The sequence below is a fragment of the Thermobia domestica genome, chromosome 3 (assembly GCF_964235325.1).
Source record: "Thermobia domestica chromosome 3, izTheDome1.hap1.1, whole genome shotgun sequence".
NCBI classification, from domain to species: Eukaryota; Metazoa; Arthropoda; class Insecta; order Zygentoma; family Lepismatidae; genus Thermobia; species Thermobia domestica.
The window spans coordinates 48163455-48187446 of record NC_137456.1 but is presented as its reverse complement, the minus strand read 5'-3'; the positions used below and the strand labels follow the sequence as shown (position 1 = coordinate 48187446).

Genomic DNA, 23992 nt, shown 5'->3' with positions numbered 1-23992 from the left:
GATACGGCCATGATAAGCATACTTCCAATAGATGTCTACTTCCTCCCGGTGTTGGTTAATGCTTTTGTTTTTCATCCCTTTACCCTTTTTACAAATAAAATGAAATTTTCAAACTTGAAACACATTGTTATGACTTATTCTGATCGATCAGGTTTTTGGTCACTGCGGCCGTCTTTACAGACGGAAGCATTTTAAATTTTGCCTACACTCGTTTCTTGATATTCCACACTTCTCTGCCAAGTTCGGTGAAGTAACTAGATTTCAACATCGTTAAGTTTACTTGTCAAAGAGAAAACTATAACATACTGGTACAGAACCTTCTTGAAAAATTGCGAGGCACAAGGGTGAAATATATATTTTAAAATTCATCACTGTCTGCATTTCCATTTGAGTTATTTCTCTGAAAAATTAGCTGCTATAAGCAATGAACAGGGTGAGCGTTTTCATCAGAACATTTTGCAGAAGGAAGAACGTTATAAAGGGAAATGGATATAATCACTAGACCAGCAGAGAGAGCGCAATATCTATCTATCTATCTATCTATCTATCTACTCTACTCTACAGACCTTGATGCAAATTAGTTGTAAACCGGAAGCCCCGCAAAATGTTCCCAATCGGGATCCGCACCACTAAGTCCGGCCCTACACAGCATCTATTTTCACAATATGTAATACAGATTCCACGTTAATCAATAGATCCATGTCTCATATAGCCTCGCTGCTGAAAGGGACGTTAAACTAAAACTACCTTACCTTACAAGAAACAACACATTTAGTTTGCCCATATCTTCCCTTCACTTAGGGCCTAATCAGAATTCCACACTTCACTTCCTGCTTCCTCAGCACTGGCAGTCTGATCTTTACCATACTGGCCCAGAAGTCTCTGAAAGTAAGGTTGCTCTGCAGGTAAAATTGAGGAGAGAGAATTTTCAATAGCCCCGGCTTCAGTGGCTATCAGGAGAATATAAGCTCTATATGTTTTCTCCATGTTTATCACATCAACTTTTGCTTTTCCTGTCTTGATGAATGTTCCTGTAACTAAGCCGCTTGATGTCTTGGTTGCAGTTATGGTTTTTGATCTGTATTCAATTATTTTTATAAAATGTTACTTTCCACTTTTTTTGTTCTTTAGTAAGTGGAAAAGATTCTTTAATTTTAGAAAAAAAACAGCTTTAAAATCTTTAATCATACTTTGTTCCACTTTAATTACATTTGTATCTCTTCGTGTATTTTGTATGATTTTTAACAAATCAGCGCTTGATGCGCACGCCTCAATTCGACGACAGTGGAATGTTGTGCTGTTATGATTGACAGCCACGCTAAACTCGTGTCGGCTGTTTGCTTTCCAGACCAGCACAGGTCCATGGACTTGCTTCTAATGAAACTCAACATGTCAGTAACATGCGGAAGAAGCGGATAATGTCAAAAATAGAGCTCAGTTAGACGATTCCAGCGATATATATAACTCATATCAGGCACGTAGCCAAGGGATGGGTCCGAGGGGTCCGGACCCCCCCCCCTTCGAGACCAGAAATAAAAAAAAATTAAGGAAGGACGAAACAAAAAGAAACAAGAAATAGGAAGAATCGGCGTTAAAAATAAAGATAAAATATAAAGATAAAATAAAGCTAAAAATAAAAATAATTTTTTATCATCGCTTCCCTGTAGTATCAAACATGTTATTTCAGAAACGGTTTTCTACTGCTCCTTTAACTTGTCATTTGGAACAGACAGTAGTTGACGGAATCATCATCATCATCATCATCATCATCATAGGTATTCTGCCTTTATTGGCAGGTCACTTGCCGCAGCTGAGAAGCTTCCATGCTCCACGGTCCTCCGCTAACTTCTTCGTCTTCGCGTATGATCTTTCTGTTTTTATATCATCCATTAATTGTAGTCTCCTTCGCCCCCTCCCTCTCTTTCCCGACACCATACCCTCTAGGACATCCCTCATGATACAATCTCTTCTTAGGCAATGTCCCAACCAGTTTCTCTTCCTCTTCCTAATAATATCTAAAAGTGTTCTTTTCTCACCCACCATTTCTAACACTCTCTCATTCGTTTTGCGCTCGACCCAACTAATTCTTTCCATTCTTCTCCACACCCACATTTCGAAGGCTTCCAGTCGATTTTCATCACCTTTACGTATTGTCCACGTTTCCGCCCCATACAATACAACACTCCACACGAAGCATTTTATGAGTCTTTTTCTCAACTCTTTATTCAAGGTCCCACAAAACAGACTAAACATAATTATCTTCCTCCTAAAGGCTTCTTTCGCCATTCCTATCCTTGCTTTTATTTCACGTTCGCACTTCATGTTATTACTAAGAATACTACCCAGATATCGAAAACTATTCACTTGTTCTATTTTCTCCCCTCCTACTATTATATTTGACACAGACCCCTTCGTTCCAATCACCATGGCTTTTGTCTTTCTAACATTTATTTTCATCCCATATTCTTCAAAGCCCTTTCTCATTTTTTCTAACATTTTATTGATTTTCTTTTCAGATTCTGCAACAAGCGGCATATCATCTGCAAATCTTATGCATCTAATCATTCTACCTCCTACCAAAATACCATCATCATCATGTAAACTCTTTTTCACTATCTCTTCTAGACATTAAATAGTGTTAGTGAGAGGCAGCATCCTTGTCGAACTCCCCTTCCAATTGCACTCTCTTTCGTCAGTTCTTCCCCTATCCTAACACTTACTTGTTGGTTCATGTATAAGTTTCTTATAAGTCTTCTATCTTTCCATTCCAACCCTATCTTCGTTAGAACTCCCAACAACAATTCCCAATTCACGCGGTCAAAAGCCTTTTCTAGGTCAATAAATATAACACACATCTCTTTCCCTTTTTCTATAAATGGAAATAATGAAACAAAAAAGTTATGTGGAAACCAAGTCATGTTGACATTTGATTCAACAGAGAAAGGAACGCAGATATAAAATATTTTACAAGACATTATTGGATAGTACTTTTTTTTTTTTTTTAATAGTTGAGGTCATAATGAAAGGAAAATTGTTATATTTGGATGATCAGAAGAAGGAACGTAGATATTGTAAATTTTTAAAAAATATTTTTATAAATATTCTTTTATTCGAGATTTCTTCATAGTTTGTAACTAAAATACTTACTAACATGCATGGGCGCCGATCCTGAGAGGATAAGGGGGCCAGGCCCCCCAAAGGTCATGTGGAGCCCCCTTGTTGTATTCATGAATATACAATATATTGGCATAATTTGAATGCAATTTGTCTTAAAATTCTCATATATGCCTTCTGCATCTGAATGGACCCCCCCCCCAAATTTACTGAGAAATCGGCGCCCTTGCTAACATGTCCTAATTTTAAAGTCTTAACAAACCAATATATGTTGCTAGTAAAATAGTTTAAATTAGTCAAGCTCCTGGTGTGATAACCACAATATTCCATATCAAACTCCCCCCCCCCATCACGAAATCTGACTAAACGAACCAGTATATGTTACCAGTAAAATGGTTTAGTATAATCGAGCTCTGATAATAGAGAAAGAGAAGAGGCGATAACCACAGTATTTCATGTCTCGGACCCCCCCTATTACGAAATCCTGGCTACGTGCCTGCTCATATAGTACCAAAAAGTGGACTTGTGCTGTTACAGAACGCGCGGCTTCAATTATGTAACAATAAATTAATACCTTGTACTAGCTATGACAAGGACTTCCAATAGAAACAGAGACATTTTTCGAGACCAAACGTTACTTTCATGACACATTTTCAAGACAAGGCAGCGTTATTGACTTTTGTCTCATGTGTCTCATGATACAGCCTACAGTCCTGTTAATCGGACAGAGGTAATTTTCTCCCTTGTTACAGACTGATTTTAATCCCAAGCAGTGGAGATTTTAAGGAAAATCTTGAAGAACATAAAACACCATACTGCACCAAAATATAATCTGCCTTATGCAGAGTCGTTTGGACGTATGATTAGCATCATACTAAAGGACTGTCTACTGCAGGAGACATGTTAATCAAACTCGTTATATGACACTAATCATGCGTCATTACGACTCTGCATAAGGCTTAATAACTTTTTTTTTAAACGAAAATTATTATGAAACTTATTTTTAGTTCATACATTTCAATGAAAAATTTTCTTATAGGCCTTATATCTGAAGAACTACATATAGTGTATCCAAACCCAAACTATCAGTTAACTATTATGTGCTTATTTCGTAGAAAATACGAAAACTCGATTTAGAGGTCGTTCAAAAATGTTGTGGCCCCTGATCCGATTGGCCCAAAAGATACAAGATTTCAATGTATTTCAGCAAAAATTTTCTTGTAGGTAGGACGACCATACGTCCCGTTTTGACCAGGATAGTCCTGCTTCAGAAACGTGTCCCGGCCATTCCGTCAGTAAATAGAGAAAAGTAGTATTTATCCTCTGTTATGCAAGTGAAATAAATAAATAACAAACCCAGTACCTTTATCCATTGTAAAAATATTAATAATATCAAAGAGGCGAGAATTGAACTGAACTTCCCTACAATAAACACGATTTGCAGTTCGCAGTACTGCTCTAAAGGCAGCAGAGGTTTTAGGAGATGCTTAGTTTGTTGAACAAACTTTTCAACATGTCTTTCCTTTTTCATAAGTATCGAATTTCTTCACCCCGCCCTGTAACAAAGAGAGAGAGGGGGAGGGGAAGCTCTGATATTAGGATGCTGATAAGAACAAAGGTAGGCCTAAAAGTCCAGGGTTGCTATTTCAGCACCAGTAGCAATCCTAGCCACACTCATCTAGACATTTTATAGCCTATTTTCATATTCATTCTTATGTCTTTAAAAAATATATTCATTATAAGTAACTTGCATGGGAAATTTAAAGTGAATTTTTTAACGCCAGTTTTCTTATGGGCATGGTGAGAGATGCTTGGAGTTTGGCACCTGGCGGGTGAAGGCAGGTTGGGTGTTGGCAATACTGCAAAAGTCAGTTAAACGGCTTTCTCATGATTATTAAAAATCGGAACATGTTCCGTTTTCAGCGGAAAATTTTATGATCACCAAAGTTGTAGGCAGTGGCGGAGTTATGGGGTGGCATAAGGGGGCATTGGCCCTCAACTTTTTGACAAAAAATAAAAGTGGCGCCTATAAGATCCTTCAATTCTCATTTGTATTTACCATGTCCCCTCCAGAAGACAAATGGTCTGTTCCCCCAGGAGACAATCAATAACTCCACCCATGCTTATAGGTCATATTTGGAGAACTATAAAGGAACCAAGAAAGTTCTGTCTGTTATTGGTGTGGGTACAGGCCCGTATCCAAGGGGTTCTAAGGGCTGCGGGACCACCTAAATTTTTGCCGGTTTCCTAAAATTTTCAAGATAGGCTTGCAAATGAACTATAATATGGTAATCAAGTATAATATGGTTGGATCGGGCCCCCTAACTTCTACCGCCTCCCCCTACATTTTTGGGCTGGCTACCGGCCTGTGTGGGTATATCCAACATACTACCTGGTTGTGGCAGTTCAGTTATACAGTGAACTTGCGTAAGGACAGAGTAAACATGGGAGCTCCACAGGGTGTCATAAGGGCGTGTATGCTGTACGAGTTCAAACTGGAGTCAAACGCCGCAGCAGCGGGGCGGAAGATATAGCCAGGCCTTTGGTGAGGGTGTCGTTACTACTCGGACAGTGCAGCAGTGGTTTAACAAGTTTAAGGACGGTGACGAAACACTCGAAAACGCACCACGTGTCAGAAGACCAGCACATGTACAAAATGAAGATTTGCAGGCAGTAATTGAGGCAGACAGTGGCTAGACATGTGAGGAACTGGGACTACAATTCAGTGTGAGTGGAGAAACCATTCGGCAGCACTTCCATCGGGTCGATGTGTCCCACATGATTTGACTCCGGGCCAGAGGGCAACGCGAGCAGACACCTGTATTTCTTTGCTGTTTCGTCTGAGGGAATAGCCATTTCTGGACAGGGAGTTGACATATGATGAAAAGTGGATCCTGTACGAAGTTCCACGTCGCAGTCATCATTGGTTAGCATCCCGTAAACGTGTTCCAAAACAACCGAAACCAGCACTGTACCAGAAGAAGGTCCTCGGTGGAATGCTCGCGGCATCATGCATCGGAAACTACTACCAGCTGGTCAGAGCATCAATGCAACTGTGTACTGTCAGCTGTTGAGCTGTGTTAAAAAAAATGGAAAACTCTGGAGCCAGCACTTCTGAATCCCAAGGAGGTCCTCCTGTCACAGGGCAACGCTAAGCCTCACGTGGCTGGGATGACCCGGGACACCATTCTACGCCTTGGATGGGAAACACTATTGCATCCACTATACTACCCAGACATCGATTATCATCTGTTCCATTCCTTGGACTCACCTTAGAGGACGTTAGCTCAAATCCCTAGTGGAGGAGCAAAATGCTCTTGATACCTTCTTCGCTTCACGGCTCACCAAGTTCTAACGCGATGGAATCCATGGCCTTTCAGAACGTTGGCAGAAGGTCATCGATGCTGATGGGAACTACTGTTGATGTTCCAGGTTCGTCTTAGGTGACATATCGATGTTCGAAGGCGGTGCATGAAAAAGAGACAGAACTTTCTTGGTTACCTTTATACATATAGTTTAGCCAAACCCAAACTATCAGTTAACTTAGCATGATGTGCTTATTCCGTAGGAAACACGAAAACTCTATTTAGGGAACGTTCAAAAATTTTGTGGCCCCTGATCCAAAAAAACTAATCATTGGCAAGAATGCAATCTTTTGATCCATTTATAGGTTTCCTAAAATTCTTGTTAAAATATCGATTGAGAAGTAAATTCTACCTTTAATTCTTGACTCATTTTAAACCCAGTGGAGAACATTGGGAAACCTAAAAGAAAATATATCCATATTGCATCAAAGTTGAATTATTTTTATGAAAGTTATCGAGGAAAATTATTTCTCTTATCATACAAGGTTGTGTCACATGTCATGTAATATTTTGGTACACAATATACTTGTATTTATCACAGTACAATTAAAGCAAGTTAGACACATAAATGGTAGAATCTCACATAAATAATGGTAATAAGTTTTAGTGATGCGTGTATTGTAGAAGCGAAGGACCTTCTCTCTTCTCTGAAATCTCGAACAAAATACCCATTATGATTTATAAAGATCGAAACATTTTTACAACAATTTCACGGAAATATTTTAGTTACAACTCAGCAGGGGGGCTTCACTATCTCATTTTTTGGACGATTTTGTTTTCCAAAAGCTATTGTAGAACACATTCTTAAAATCATAGTTTGTTTAAAGGGAAGGGGCCGGAGGAGGGGTTAAGGGGACTATTTTTCACTAGCCTAACTCTAATCTGTGGGGATTGTCTTAAAGCCTCAAAATTTATACACATTATATTGTGTCAAAATTAAATATATATACTTAAACTGGGACTGGACGGCACGGTTAAATATTTCCATATATTGTATAGGAATCCTGACCAAAATAAAATGTTTATCAAGCGCTTTATAAATTTATTAGATTATTATTATTATTATTTTCATTTGGTGGTATATGATTATTGTGATGAGAGAGATGACAGGAATTCTCACTTTTTCCAGAACTGCTCATTGAACTGAGGCACATAGAGGAACATAGTCTCAGCGTGCCGGACTGATGGGAGAAAGAAGTCCTGAATTTTTGAAGTCTCGGAAATATTAATAAACAGTTCAGAATGGTGTCGGTCGATGTGTTTTGTTTTCTAGGCATTCTTGGTGAAAGTGAAGAAGTCAATATGTGTTTTTAAGAGAGATTCATGCCTTGGTTTTATTATTTATTGATTCTTATGAATGAAATAAGAGGATATTTGTGACAATTCGTATAGTCACATTCAGTATTATTGGAAAGTTTAATATTATTTTTGGATAATATTTCGTATTGAAAAAAATAACAATATGACAAAGATCGGTCGATTGAGAAAGCTATCAAATTCTGAATTTAATGACTTATGCAGACTCTGTTTAATGAACACGCAAATCAAACTAAATATTTTTCATGATGAAGGCATTCAGCGCCAAGTATATCAAAAAATACTCAATTGCTTATCGTTAATTGTAAGTATTTGTTAAAATGTTCGGAGATTGCTTTGAACAGTTTAACAATACATTAACAATTCATCGATGATACTTCGGGTAAATTTTACAATATACGCTTTCAGTGGTAAGAGTGTACTTTGTGCAGAACAAGTGATTTTGGGTATCTTTCTCCCCCAGTCTTGCAAATGTAAGATCTCCAGCGTTACTTTAGAAAACATAGCTGAGCGAGCGAAGCGGGTTAGAAGCCCCGCAGGACTCGTTTAAGTATTGGTTTTATGAATGTTTTGAACAAAGTGCACTCTTACTGCTTCAGCTGCTCATTGCTATGTAGGACCGCTTTAAAGGGTATAATAGAGTAGGGTAGATTGAGGTGGGTTAATTTAGGAAATTTCAGATCCATATTAAATGGAGTGTGATTTCTCGTGTTCCCAAGGTTCCAGCTGGAGAGGGTATTGTATAGTTTATCTGACAGTATTTGGTAACATGATTTGAGATTAAGTTCGGAACATTATCATACGATAAACCTTGTTCAATAAAATAAAATGTTTACAGTATACCGCCACAAAAATAGTAATTTTACAGTTTAAATGAGTGACTATATGAAGGAAAAGGGTTTTTCCCCGTTGGTGCAGGAGACCCGGGTTCGATTCCCGGTGGTAGCTCGTGTTCGGATTCCACATTAATCAGTATCTGTCGTCTCGTATAGCCTCGCTGCTGAAAGATATGTTAAATTCACAGTCAACTCAATTCAACTAAAAACACCTTACATCTACTGAATGTTTGCCGAAGGAGGACTATTAAATTTAATGGCTATTGCGTTACAGAAGGGGCAGCTGTACACAGTGTTAAATTTCTACTTTTTATTACCGAAGTATCAGGTGGTAGAGGTGTGTTAGGGTAGGATAGAGTAGAGTAGGTAAGTTTAGATTGGGAAGGTGCTAGAACACAGGTTACCCCCATATAGATTAGAAGCTAGGTTGGTTCCTTACAAAGTTTAATATTTAATTCACATAATATTGCCGAGCGAGGGCACGTTGTTTTCTGTCTATTACAGCTAAATGGGAAGATTGACCTGTGTTCTAGAACTCTGCCGTTTAGATTCTTTTCTTTTTATCCTCTTCAGCATCACGTATTCCGATATAGTTTCGACTGATGCTCTACCTCCGCACGAATTAAGAGAAAAGTATTTGAGATTTGGGTTACGGCATTATTGCTATATTGCCAGACCACACGAAAATCGAAGAAAAGGGAATATTATTTAGTTTTTCTCCCAAAATCCTGGCTTACTTGGTAGTGATTATTCTTTAAAATACAATGTGCACATGTAGCATAAAAGCTAGTGCATAAAACACGAACCAACTTGTACTAAGTGGCCACTAAAAAGCACGAATGCCATCTAACAAAGTCAGGGCAGGAACACATTAAGTGGACCCAGGCTAAATCGGGAAATACACTTGTAAGGGCAGGCGCGTCAGTGGCGGTGGGTATACGCGTGAACGAACATGGTGGAGAAACTATTTGTCATAAAATAAACTGCTTATGTGTTGTGCAGCATTGGGAGAGATACTAAACGTCATCCAAGAAAGTACCAAAATGTAAGGAATTAGGTTTTGTTAGATGTTTTTCTTCTTTTCTGTAATCCGTTTCCACGCTTACAACAAGCTGTTCGCCTGTTTAGTAGACCATGCCTATCACATAATTTCAACAACTGACACTAATTATATCATAACTCGATAAAACTTAAACAAGATATGTCATAATCTTGTCATGTACGTACCATTTCCACACTGCCTTTCCCATAAATCATAACGAGTGTGCCTCTCCGCTAAATAGTTCCTTCCGCTCCACAACATCGAAAGCAACAAAGCAAGTATTTTCGGATATAGTATACGAGAGTGCCTCATCATTTAGCGAGGACTCACGAAGTGCAGTCTTTTAAGGATTATTCATTGAGGATATAGGAACTTGAAAATGAGGTAACAAGGCGACTTTCATTTAATTACTGAGTAATATAAAATAAAATGTACGTCGGTTTGCGTTGCGTTTCGTTGTGTTTTATGGTATGCGAAGAATAATAATGTGCCCTTGTACGTAGTGTATGAGTATATGTGGGGGATTTGAAACACATATCGCATGTCACGTGCACGTGGATGCTTCTTACTACTTCTAAATGTAATAAAATCATTTTTATACGTAGTGCAACAGTAGGAAGTATCCACGCGCACAGATCATGAGGCACTGTTGTATACTATTACCGTATTTTCTTAACTTCAACCATTCCCCTCACCTGACTTTCACTCAGTCTTCCTCACAAACCAAGATAAATTCTCCAATTCATCTGGTAAATTTTCTAAAAGGTGGTCCGGCGATACAGCTATTAACCCGTGAGTTACTAATGTGAAACTATTATATGAAGTCCTGGTTATTGTTTAGCAAAAGGGGTCGAGATGCACTTAAAAAATACAAAGTTTACAGGAGAAATGTAAGATAAAAGTACTTGTACCTAACATAACCTTAGCAAGTCTAACCTAACCTAACCTAAACTATCTTAAACTAGAAATGGTAGTAGTATTGATATATCTGAGTACTTGTTGCAACAGAATTTGTTTATCACGTAAGTTGTTTTTGTGTCATACACATTCAAAAGCTGCGAATATCACATTCAATACAAATAAATTCTTCTTGTACAAAGTATGAATGTACAGACACATAATCTAAGTATTTACAGACACATTCTTCATTCCACCATTTCACTCATCTCTCATCATCACCGTCTCCTTTAGCCTAACCGGCATAATTGTGGGACGTTAAACTTAAAGATTTCATTTCATTTTCATACATATTACGATTCATTATTGTGTTTTTTAAATATTGAGATACTTTATGTTTTTCGTATTTAGGTATCAGAAGAGGATAATCTTCCCAAATATGTGTGTTACTCGTGCGTAAATAAGTTGGATAATTTCCAAGACTTCCGAGATCAGTGCCATGAATCAGAGAATTTGTTAAATTCGTATCTTGCCTCATCAGTGCTTAAGCCATCTTCGTCTTCAGATATTAATGTAAGTGTGCCAATAGAAGAGTTCTTCAAATAAGAAAAAGTGGAAAGACTATTACTCACCGCAAAAAATATGTAGCAGAATTTTCTACATGCAACACGTAGCGCTTTCGGAGGCTGCTACTTCCTTCATCATAATATTATATTCACAAAGAAAGGCCCTCACTTAACTTGGATAAAGGAGAAATAAATATTATTAGGGAGTAATCTTTTCACTACATACTTTTATCATTTGGAAAGCAAAAACAGAAAACAGTGAACAATGTCAGTGAGTTTCCATTATCGTGAGTTTTAATGTTTGACAGACGATTTGGTTTTTTACATATCCTAACTTTTTAACCATCCTTCATGTTTTTTATCCTTTTTGAAGTCTACCACAGGCTGATGAAGAAAGTAGCAGCTTTCGAAAGCGCTAGGTGTTGCATGTAGAACAAAATTCTGCAACATATTTTTTGCGGTGAGTAATAGCCTTTCCGCTTTTTCTCATTGAATATAATCATCGCTCGCAATAGTGAGATAGTTCTTGAAATGTTTCATTGAATAACTATATATTAGTTATATTGATATTGTCAGTTTTATTAAGTATACAAAAATTTGAATCTTGATTTATCTTTTTTTTTTTTTTTTTGGGTGGGGGAAAGAATTGAAGAAATTTGAACTCTCTTAGCTGTACAGTTAAAAAGTAATTTTAGCAATAGCTGTAGTTTAATTTGAAATGTGGCTCTTCCTTTATCAATTTAGTTATAGAAATAAGAAAGTGTTGCATATTTTGTAGTGTTGCTCAAGGGATACATCATTTTAATACATTAACTATACATTTTAATACTGTAATTTATATAAAAGAACAAATTCTGTTACTTTCGTTGTGCGTAGTGGATTTGTATTTTGCTGCTATATTTCAGTGATGGCTTTGTCCAACAGCCGTATTTTTTTTTTATTACTTCATAAACTGTTACATATTCATGTTTATGGAAAAAAGAATTGCTTCAACACTTTAAAGTCTAAATTGAGTAGAGTAGTACGCCTTTTTTCTTCGGAGAATTAATAAACTGTACACCGAACAGTTATTAATGCTTGCTGTGGGGTTCATTTATTCAGAATCAAAATCTCATCTTGTATCTCGAACTGTCTTTTCTCATAAAGTTTAACTTCAATTGTACAGGGTGGGTAGGGCTGCCAACCCTGGAAAATAAAATTACCTGCTTCCCTCAAAAGCTTATGATATAGGCCAAAATGTGAAGTATCTCTGAACGGACCATCCATGAGACGGAAATGTATCGTAAACAAAAGTGCATTAACACCTGTATTCTGTATATACTTAGTATATTCACTAATAAGCTTAATAGAAACAAAGAATAATTATTGTACTCGTAGCAATTAGGTGTTGGAAAGAGTAAGTGCTGACGCCAAGTCGACATTATCAGACAAAACATTGATTGAGGCCCCTTTCAGGAATGAATATTTTTTTAAAAAAGGAAAGTTGTCATATGCAGCAGCTAGGGATGGAAACTAAACAATGCAACAAACACTGTACTAACAAAATGCCTTTATTTGCCAACAATCGATCGACAATTCACCTTTATCGCTATATTTATGCCGCACAATTATGATAATTTATACACCTCTGTTGTTGAAAACAATGTTTCACAATAAAATTTAATTGTTATCAAAATTTCGTATGTTAAATTAAGGAAATGCCATACATTACAAAAAGATCATTTAATGTATAATACAACAGAAATTTGTATTTGTAAAGGCATTGTAAAGAATTTCGATGTTCGGTGTTTTATTTTGGATTACAGATTTCAAAACACATGTTATAAATAGGCTGATAAGGAATTTGTACCGGTCTTAATCAAAATAACAGCAATATTTCCGGTCAGTTGGCAACCCTAAGGGTGGGTGAAAAGTAACTATGTAATAACAAACTGCTATAAGTTATATAATATTGATTTGTTTTTATTTAGAAAAAAACAAATCTTATGTCCTTCGTTACATAAGAAAACAGACGAATATGTTGAATCTCGTGCCTGTTGTTAACAAGCTTCCTGAAACGACCAGGGATACAGTTGATGCTTTTCTGAAGGAAGTCTATTGGGATACTGGGATACCTCTTGATTCCGTAACTCCAATTCGTCCACTGTGTGAAGTTTGGACTTGTACACGTTCTTTTTAGTGTAGCCCCACGGAGTGAGATCTGGATTTCTTGCTGGCCATTCATGAGGTCCACGCCGGCCAAACGAACATCCAGGAAGCTCGCTCATAAACACATAAGAAGTTCACTATGTTTGGTTACATTGCGTGTGCAGCTGTCAGCCATTGAACTAAGTGAACTCTTAATGAACACTTTCCCTTTAAACAAATTATCATTCTGGCTGAACAAAGATAAGAAATTTGGGTTTCAGTCTACCTGCAAATCACCCATAAATATTAAAAAGTAATTTTGAATTACAAAAATTACTTTGTTAATAACATTATACATGCTAGGTATAGTGTTGGTGGTTGGTTTGTTGGATTGAGAGTTTAGCGTCACTTTCAGAACCGAGGGTATATGCGACGTGGACCTACACTTGTTTAATACAATCCAAATTACTGTAATGTGTTCAAATTTCATGGCCCTCCCACCGGAACCCCATGCACCAAAGGCGAGCACGCTAGCCACTAAATCAGTGGGGACGGCTGAACACGCTGGTTTATACAAGGCTATGTCAGTGCAGTAGTTCATATACTGCGATACATAAGACAAACGTAGGATCTAGAATGCCGAGCACATAAAAAATGAAAAAAAATAACTATTCTGTTAACTTACCATGACATCTAGGTAAAAAAAATGAAATATATAAGTTTTACGTCCCACGTTTATGCCGGTTAGGCTGAAGGAGACAATGAAGATGAGAAATGAATGAAATGGTGGAATGAAGAAAGTGGGAGGAAGCGGGAGAACCGCGACAAAACCCACGAGCACGGTGTTTGTCCACCACAAAGTCCATATGGCGCGAGCTGGGATCGAACCAGGGACCCCGAGCACCGGAGGTGCTGACACCTAGGTATACCTAAATATAACTTAAAGGAGGTCAAAATAATTCGGAAAACGTTTATCATAAATAGAAAAAAAATGTATTTAAGTTCTGTTATAGTGCACCAAACTCCAACGTTAAATTTGGATAAGGGGAACCTCGACAAGAATTGATATAGTGTTACAAACAGTTTCATTCAAAAATGAGTTTCCATAACATTAAATGAATTGGTAACTCCTTTTTCTGGCTACGTACAGAGGCTGCAAGCTCAACAACTTTATTTCATGTCTGGCAGTGTTCGTTCACTCACAGTCGTAACATGAAGGTTTTAAAACCGTGTAGAGTGTAGTCAGTGACGACGTTAAAATTGTGAAGATTGCCCCCCTGGTGGGTACATTTGCTCCCCCACTGACCCCCTTCCCTCAGATATGTCGTATTGTAATTTAGATTAAGTAATTTAAAAATATTTTTTTGATATATAAGTAATAATAATAATAACCTTTATTGTTGTTTTTACAAAGGACAAGATTAAAAGCATGTAAATCTCTTTAGACAGACCTATCTTCTGACAGACATTGAATAAAAGAAGGATTCAAAAGAGTTTTATATGTTTTTAATCATATCCTTTGCAAAAGCAATAATAAAGGTTATTACTGTTGTTATTATCTATACATGTTGGTGGTCTTTCCAAACGCTGTGTAAAAAGAAACTTCAGAATTACAGTTATACATATTAAAATAATATATATATACAAGATGCAGCTATATGCTAATACCAGTAACGAAACCAGCTTTAATTTTGTGGGGAAGTAAAGGGAACAGTAGAAAAAAGTAGCGAGGGGCAGATATTATTATTATTATTATTATTATTATTTATATATCGAAAGGATAATTTTAAATTACTTCATCTGCATTACAATACAACATGTCTGGAGAAAGGAGACAGCCCTGGAGCAGACGTACCCACCAGGGGACACCCGTTCCCCTTTTGGCGCCTACGCGGTTTGAAATCCTTCATGTTATGATTATGAGTGAATGAACATTGTCAGGTATGAAATAAAATGATTGAGCTTGCAGGCTCCGTACGTACCCAGAAAATTGAATTTCCAATTCATTTAATATTATGCAAACTCATTTTTGAATAAAGCTGTTTATAACAGTATATTAATTCTTGTCGAGGTTCCCCTTATCCAAATTTAACGTTGGAGTTTGGTCCACTATAATAGGACTCAAATACATTTCTTTTTATATATCATGAACGTTTTCCGAATTATTTTGACCTCCTTTAAGTTATGTTTGGGTGTCCCCAGGTGCTATGATAAAGTCAGCAGAATATTGATTTTTGCATGTTTTTATATGCTCTTTATTGTAGATCCTACGTTTCTCTTAAGCATAGCAGTATATGAACTATTGTATTGATATAACCTAGTATAAACCAGCTTGTACAACCTTTCTCATTTATTATTGGCTAGCGCGCGCATCTTTGGTGCATGGGGTCCAGGTGGGAAGGCCATGAAATTTGAACACATTAGAATAATTCGGAGTACACGTTAAACAACTTTAGGTCCAGATCGCATATACCCTCGGTCCTGAAAGGGACGCTAAAAATTCCCAAGCAAACCAACCAACCAGCTTGTGCGGTGTTATTAACAAAGTAATTTTTGCAATCTGAAAATACTTTTTAATATTTATGAGTTATTTGCAGGTAATCTGAAATCCATATGTATTATGAACTTTGTTCAGTCAAAATGACAATTTGTTGCAATAGGGAAAAGAGATTCACTTATCCTTGGACTTAGGTTCAGCTTTATTATATAGGTTATGGTATTTGTTAATTTAAGATATTAAAAGCCAAAAGCTCTTTAAAAAACTGTCCACAGTGTTCCTAGACCATCCATTCTTTTCATCTAATTCGGAATGAAAAACATGACAGCGCACGAACACTGAACTGAAGACACGAGTTCGATTTGCACTCTTTTTTTTTACTCAGAATTTTCATTAACTCCAATTAGGCTTGATAATCAATTTCATAGGATACTGCGTACAGGATAAGGTACGTTGTATATGTTGTATCAACAGGCGTAACTGAGTTCATTTATATGGAACACAATGTTGAAGTATTTTTCAGTCTTTGGCTGATTAATTTTCTTTATGTATTACAGTGTCGTGAACCTGTGGATCCTGTGTGGGCTCCATGCTCAAATGAAAATAGTCAAGAGGTTGATACTCGAGCTGTGACAAATGAGTCTGAGATGGTTAATGTTACTTGTTCCAATATTAAGATCGAGAGAGACTCAAGCCATGAGGAAACTGTGTCTGTTCCAGAGAATACTACAGCGAAGCAATTTGTAAAAACAGAACCTCAGAACTTTGAAGATGGCGATGAGGAAAGACTTGATGACGACTATTGGGATAGTGGGGAACAAGTGGGTAGTGCTGAAACGAGTTGTCGCGTAAACAAAATAGAAATTGACGATTCTGAGGCTTTGATTGAATCCAAGCCGCCTACTGTGCAAACATCAATCTGTGACTCTTCGACGAAAAGTACGGTACAGTTAAGTGACTATGACCCCAATGAAAGGATTACAGCCTCGAACGATTCTGATGATGATGTTCAAATAGTAGATGATGATGATGATGATGATACTGATGATTTAAAGTCCGTAAAACAGAACGGAAAATCACCAACGTAAGTACTAGGAAATAAAATAACTGTTAAGAACATTTACTAACAAATACGATTGAATGCATATTAAATATTCAAAAAAAAATAAATAAATAAAATAAAATAAATAAATAAATAAATAAAAAAAATTACCTTAAATATCCATTGAAGATAGTTTTATATATACGATTTCGGGGCAAAGCCCACCTCTTTGTCACTGTGTCTGGTAAAGTCTCGCTGCTAAACGAAATGTAGAGTAAGAGATCTAATTTTTCTTGTTTGTAAGACTTTTTCACTTCTCATTCTGTAAAGAAAAATTGCCGATGAGCACTATTCTTGAACACTGTTGATGATGTTCAAGTTCTTAGTACCTTCTTGAGGATTATCCGCAAATAATTAGCACCTTAAAAATTAGTTGCACAAGTCTTGCAATCAGAAAACTGTCATTTCGTTACAGTGATTATAAATTACCACGTGGAAACAATAAATAAAAAAAAAAAAAGTCTTTTGTCGTCTTCAAATAATTCGTTTAGCTAAAGAATGCCATTTCTGTTTCAGACATTTCAAAGCGACAGAAGTAACCTTTATTAAAAGCTCGTAAGGAGTTACGTTTACATAAACTTCTTTATATATATTTATCCTGTCCTGACCACTATAGAGCGAAAACGGTAATAGATAGCGATAAGGGTTTTCTGCAATCGATTAAGTGTGAGAAGAATACATTTCATCTCGATCCTTAACTCTCTACGAAAACCCGGAAGTGATAGAAATCCATTGCAACTTAAGGTTTCAGTATTGATCTACATAGAGCAAAAATGATGAGATAGTTAGAAGGCTTTTCATAGAATCGGTTTAGCGCTCCAGGAATAGGCACTGTCTCTCTTTTCACCTCAATATGAAATTCATTCAAAGAAGCGAGATTTTATCACCAGTCACAGTATCGAAAGGACGAGTTTTGCCATCTAACTTAAGAAATTTGTATCAATTTTAATTTTTAAGAACGTTGTCTTTTCGCCATAGTATGTGCTGAATTCTCTGGCAGTACAACTTATCAAGCATTATGTTCAGTTAGATTATGTGTATTCGCAACAACACAATAAGCCGGTGATGGGTTGATTACCGGTGCAGTCTCACATTCTTATCTTCGAATTCTGTTGAAATTGCATCTATAGAAGATAGGTGCGAGAAAAAGTAGGTGAACTCTCATATACCATACAATATTTAATTCAACCGTCAATGCTATTCATGAATACAGACACTCTAGTACACAAACATTGATTGTCAAAACAAAACAAGGATTGCGGTACAGATCAGGTCTGAACATCTGAGTACCAGCATAGTAAGCTGGAGACCTGCGTTTAATTAGCAGTTCAGTCACTCATTTTTGTTTCTTGACTTTCTTTAGATGTTTCGTTTAGTTTCTTATGGCACTAAAAGTGTATTTAATTTACTTTAGTGCTGCGTTAATGTCGATTTTTTTTTTTTTTTTTTTTTTTTTTTTTTTTTTTTTAAACGTTTGATCACTATAAAGCAAAAACGGTAATAGAGAGAAGCGATTTCGTACATTCGAATGAGCGTCCTAAATATAAGAGCGCCGTCAAACTTAATAAAAAATTGATATTTATAAAAAATACATATTTATAAAAACATTAGTTATTCCAAGTTTTTTCTTACTTGTGACCACTGCCTCACTCTTGCTGTAAAACTCGATTACTCGAAAGGACCGCGGTGGCTCAGTGGCAGAGCGTTTACCTCTGGTGTATTGAGTCATTTGTTTGATCTCAGCTCGCGCCAAGTAAACTTTGTGGTGGACAAACACCGTGTGTGTGTGTGTGTTTTCTCGGGATTCTCCCGTTTCCTCCCTTTATTCATTCCACCATTTCGTTTATTTCTCATCATCACCGTCTTCTTAGCCTGGTCGGCATAAGTGTGAGACGTAAAACTTGAAAAGATTTCATTTCATTTCATTTCAATTATTCGAAGGTCGTAACTTATGACAGGATATTAGGTTGTATAGTCTGTACTAAACAAGCTTAATATGAATGTATTGTCTTCATGACACCGCTTCTTTTACGTACAGTGTCGAATTTTTCGTTTTAATTTTCACATTTATATATGAGCGAAGTGAATATTATGCTGCATAGGAAAGAGCAATGTAATATAAAGCCCTTATACATATATTTTCACAGTAAATTTCAAATGAAGATATCGATTTCCGTATACACACAAGCTATTTAACCATGATAAAATAGAGTAATCATGATTCCCCGAATGGTCAGACAGAAAATTTCAGAAATTAAAACAAAAGAACTTCGCTGCACACTTTCAAATGAGATGTATATAACCCGGCGGACCCCATTCCAAAATTAAGACAAAATTTTATTTGCGGATTCTGAAGTATCACGTCAGTTATGATACGCGTTTGGTTATTGTGCTGACAACTTTTGTAGTTTTTTGGGTTAGGAATGCGCTCTAAATGATTAATATAACTGAGAGGTTACGAAGGGGGTTCAATTAAAAACTAATGCCTCCTTACTTGGCATTAATAAATCAAAGCAAAAAATTTCACGGATTTGTGAATGCACATTAAACTACGAGGGATAATCGAAAAAAAAAAAAAAATAAATAAATAAAATAAAATAAATAAAGGCTACAAAGTCTATTATGGCTGATCTGTGACATAGCTGGAAGATCAACACATCTGATAGAGAGTACTAAATACTATATCTCGATGTAATCAGTGTAATCACTTTTTCTTTTTGTTTTGTGTGTTGTTTGTTTGTTTGTTAAATCACTTGTCACAACGGTAGATGAGGTTTTCCTTACCAGTTGCACAGAAGTACGTATCAGGTTCTCGTAGGCATTAATTTCGCACATATTTTCCTATACTTAAGGACATTAAGCATGTCCTGCACGTATGGTAGTCCAAGCTCAGCTGATATTGAACATAATGTTCTTCTTCTGTCCACACGAGTACACTTATCCACGGAAGGACAGTTCACATCTATGATTAAGGTACTGGGTCTACCGCTATTTACAGGGCTGTCATTAACAATACTAGTCTGTCCTTCTTTGAAGGCACGACACCACTTCGCTATATATTGCCTTGAAATTGAGCCCTCCCAATACACCTCCATAATCTGCCTATGAGTGTTAGCAGGTGTACTATTTTGGAACCCACAAGAATTATGACACTGGCCTTCTAGCCTTATCAATTTTCCAGACGAGTCATCATTTCAGGGTTCCAATCGACATGGAAAACCTTGAAAAGTCAGGGAATTTTAAGTTGGGACTTTTGCCTTAAAGAATACATTTCTCTTTTTGCCTTTTTAGTAAGAGATATTTTATAAAATAAATTAGTTTGTTTTACAATACTAGTCTGCCTACGCATATATATATATATATATATATATATATATATATATATATATATATATATATATATATAGATAGATAGATAGATAGATAGATAGATAGATAGATATAGATACATGCTTAGTAGATGAGAAACCCCTGGCGGGGAAAAATAGTTTTTTTTTTCTTTCTTTTCTTTAACATTATATATATAAACTTGGAAATATGTAATAACCTGGAAGGGTCAGGGAGTTGTGGTCACCAAATAAGTGGGAATTGTGTGATTTTAAGTGCCCGCTTCTTGGGTAAACATGGTCAGTATCCGAAGTCCTCGAACCTGGAACAAGACAAACATATTGTATTAAACTACAAGTAAATTTTCGTTAAGCTGCAGTGGATATCATAAAAGTTATATGCTTTGTAACCTTTTTCCCGATCATCCCTCGTATTGTTCAACAAAATTTAAAGTTATGGTAATGGATCTGTAGTGTGTTGCTAATAGTTTTCTTCAATATTTAAGTATAACATAGGTCTCGCTGGTAATTGAAGCCTAACGTTAAAGCCAATAAGAATGTTTTGTGTATCCACAATATCATTACCATGATCCCCCTTTGTCCTCACCATTATTGTGACATGCAGAGTTAAATTTTTCGGTACATGACAAATAATTGAGTTTTTATTTAAGGCACGTACTCCACTGAAGATCGAATCAGGGACAACGTGCATAGAAGGCAAGCGCGTTATCCACTTTCAATTAAAGGGCATGGCAGATTAATTACAGTTTACAAACTTAAGTCAGTAATAAACATTTCTTATGGCAGTGCAAAACTATTTTTATCCGGCAAGATCCTTGATTAATGAAATATTTTCAGTGTGTTACGAATATCTTTATAGTTGCTGAGAATACGCCTAGTAAATATACATCCCCGCATTTGTATTTCCTCGTACTGAAGCTAGTCCTTTATGTGAGCATCTGCGAATATGTATTTTGTTGAAACCTCTAAGGTCAAGGTAGAAGGCTGAATACTACTCAGAATGTAAAATAAAACTGAAGTACATTTAGAAATATAACTTAATTGTATTTTTCAGACATGTGCATTTTTTCCCTCTAAATTTCAGAATATTGTTTAGAAATATATAGTAATTTAATGGTTAGCAACATTATAGACCGTACACAGGGTAATAACAGTTACAAACTTTTGGCCTGTCATCCTAACTTGGTTTTCCAGTTTTATCAGTGCTACCAAGCAAACTGCAATGGTACCTTCAAATATACAGGGTGTTTCAAAACAACACAGACAACGTTTGAGAGGTGATTACTGACGCCAAGATAAGACAAAAAGTATAGACCAACCTGGGTGCACAAGTGTTTCCTTTCGGAGTTATAGGCTACCGAAAACATGAAAAAATGAATTTTAAAGGTCCATAGCTCCAAAACTATGAGACCTCCGTAGTCGGGTCAAAACTGCTCTTAGGAATTAGTATGTGCTTTATCCAAATATCCAAGTTTCACAATCCTGCGGTACTTCTTCAACAACTTTTATAGAGATAGTTGGAGGGTACTTCAAATTATACGCCCGTAGCCAAACTCCCTCTAAAATTTGTTGTGTAAGTACCTTCGGATTCTGAAACATGTATTTTTGGATAGCGCACATATTAGTTCCTAAGTGAAGTCTTGATCCAACTATGGTAGGTCACACAGTTTTGGAGCTATGGACCTTAAAAGTTCATGTCTTCGGCACTGTATAACTCCGAAAGGAAGCATTTGTGCACCCATTTTGGTCTATACTTTTATCTTGGTGTCAGAAATCACTTCCCAAACGTTGCGCTGTTGTTTTGAAACACCCTGTATACTCAGGCCGACTTTCAAAATTCTTCTAATTTAATTGTTAATTGTTTCCGTTATAAAATGACTGTTTTCAACATAAAATAGCTTTACAGCTATTAGGAACGAAGTTAAATAACATTAGAGAACTTAAGAGGAGACTTGTGTAGAACAATCGGCATTGAAAGAAACCTGAAAATGTTTCAGTTATGAGGTACACTATAGACTGGTTAAGATTCGGAAAATTTGTAATACTCTAAATGAAATTTAACTTAATATTGACTAATCGTAGTTAAGCGATTGGTGTCCAGAGTTCCCTCGTGGCTGTATGGCTAGCATACGCGCCTTCGGCATGGAATACCCTAGTTAGATTCCTGGTGGGAGCTCATGTAGTTCGGGTCCCATGTTAAGCTGTAGGTGCATGCTTCAAAATAGCCTCATGCTGAAGGGGACTCTAAAACACTAATCCAACCAACCAGCGATTTCGAATTACATTTTTTCCCTCCAATATTTCGAGATGACAGTCGAGCATTCTTCCTCATTGAAGATTGTGTTATGAGAAATGACGTAAGTCACTGTGTGCCCATGAGAATGAGTGTTCGATTGTAACACTCGAAATATTAGGAAAATATCGTCCGAAGAACGTCAGTAGGTGAGTAATTCGAAATGTATTCTATACGCTCGATAAGTAATTACAACCAACGATTCTTGTCCACAGTCTGCTGTTGGGAGGTACGGTATGTCTCAATGTTAAAGCGTTCATGTTTGGTGCTAGGAGTCCCAGGTTCTATGCCTGGCTAAACGAGTTGATGCTAGAGAATATCGTTCCTGTGGGTTTTCTCGGGATTCTCCTACATCCTCATGCAACCATTATATCATGATATTTCATAATTATTCACTTCAATCACCCGTCTCCGTTAGCCTAAAGAATATAATCGTGGGACGTTAAATTAATGGATTCACTTAATTTATTCACCATCTGCTGTCATCAGTGCCGTTTTGTCAAAATTAAACAATCTTGAGATATGTATGTCTGCTGATTGTCCGAGAGATCGTAAAGGACCAAAAAGTAATAGTTATCCATCAGTTTTCTCCTTTTGTTTTAGTTACTTCTAACTTACCATTAATTATATAATAAAAGAAATGACATACCAGCGTATTTTCGTTATTTAATAGGACATACAATAATGTTGATACATTTTTTATGGGAACATAGATAAAGGATTACGAATTGTATTGTTGAAATAACATGTAGTATTATCATAGACAGTAGGCGTACAAAAGTAGAGTTGTGTACTAACAATGTCAGTTGTACCTGTACATATATATATATTAAAATATATGCTGAGTGCTTCAAAACAACACTGACAATTCTTGGGAGGTGATTCCTGGCACCAAGATAAGCTAAAAAAAATATAGACCAACCTGGATGCACTGGAGTTATAGGCTGCCGAAAAAAAATTTTAAAAAATGAATTTTAAAGATCCATAGCTCCAAAACTATGGTATGGGACCTAGTGTAGTCGGGTCAAGACTTCATTTAGGAACTAATATGTGCACTAACTAAAAATATATGTTTCAGAATCCTAAGGTACTTACGCAACAATTTTTATAGAGGGAGTTTGGCTACGAGCATATAATTTGAAGTACTCACTACCTACCTCTATAAAAATTGTTGCGAAAGTGCCGCAGGATTCTGAAACTTGGAATGGGCACATACTAGTTCCTAAGTGGTCTTGACCCGACTACGGTAGGTCCCATAGTTTTAGAGCTATGGACCTTTAAAATTCATTTTTTCAAGTTTCGATAGCCTATAACTCCGAAAGGAAGGATTTGTGCATCAAGATTGGTCTATACTTTTTGTCTTGTCTCGGAGTGAGTAATCACCTCCCAAACGTTGTCGGTGTTGTTTTGAAACGCCCTATATAATTTCTGTTGTTCATGTTGAGTGAAAGCCTTGACTGTATTTTTCCTTAACTAACTCCAGTGTTTT

At 36.5% G+C, this 23992-nt stretch overlaps 1 protein-coding gene across 1 annotated transcript in view; it reads left to right on the top strand.

Moving 5' to 3' along the window:
• The first annotated feature begins 7591 nt into the window (after window positions 1–7591).
• LOC145681768 (uncharacterized) overlaps window positions 7592–23992 on the top strand; it is a 39997-nt gene continuing 23596 nt past the window's right edge. Inside the window, exons 1-3 of the mRNA XM_081753379.1 lie at window positions 7592–8100; window positions 10983–11144; window positions 16319–16845. Of these exons, the coding sequence (XP_081609505.1) occupies window positions 7942–8100; window positions 10983–11144; window positions 16319–16845 (848 nt within the window). The 5' untranslated portion in view covers window positions 7592–7941. The remainder of the gene's footprint in view (window positions 8101–10982; window positions 11145–16318; window positions 16846–23992) is intronic.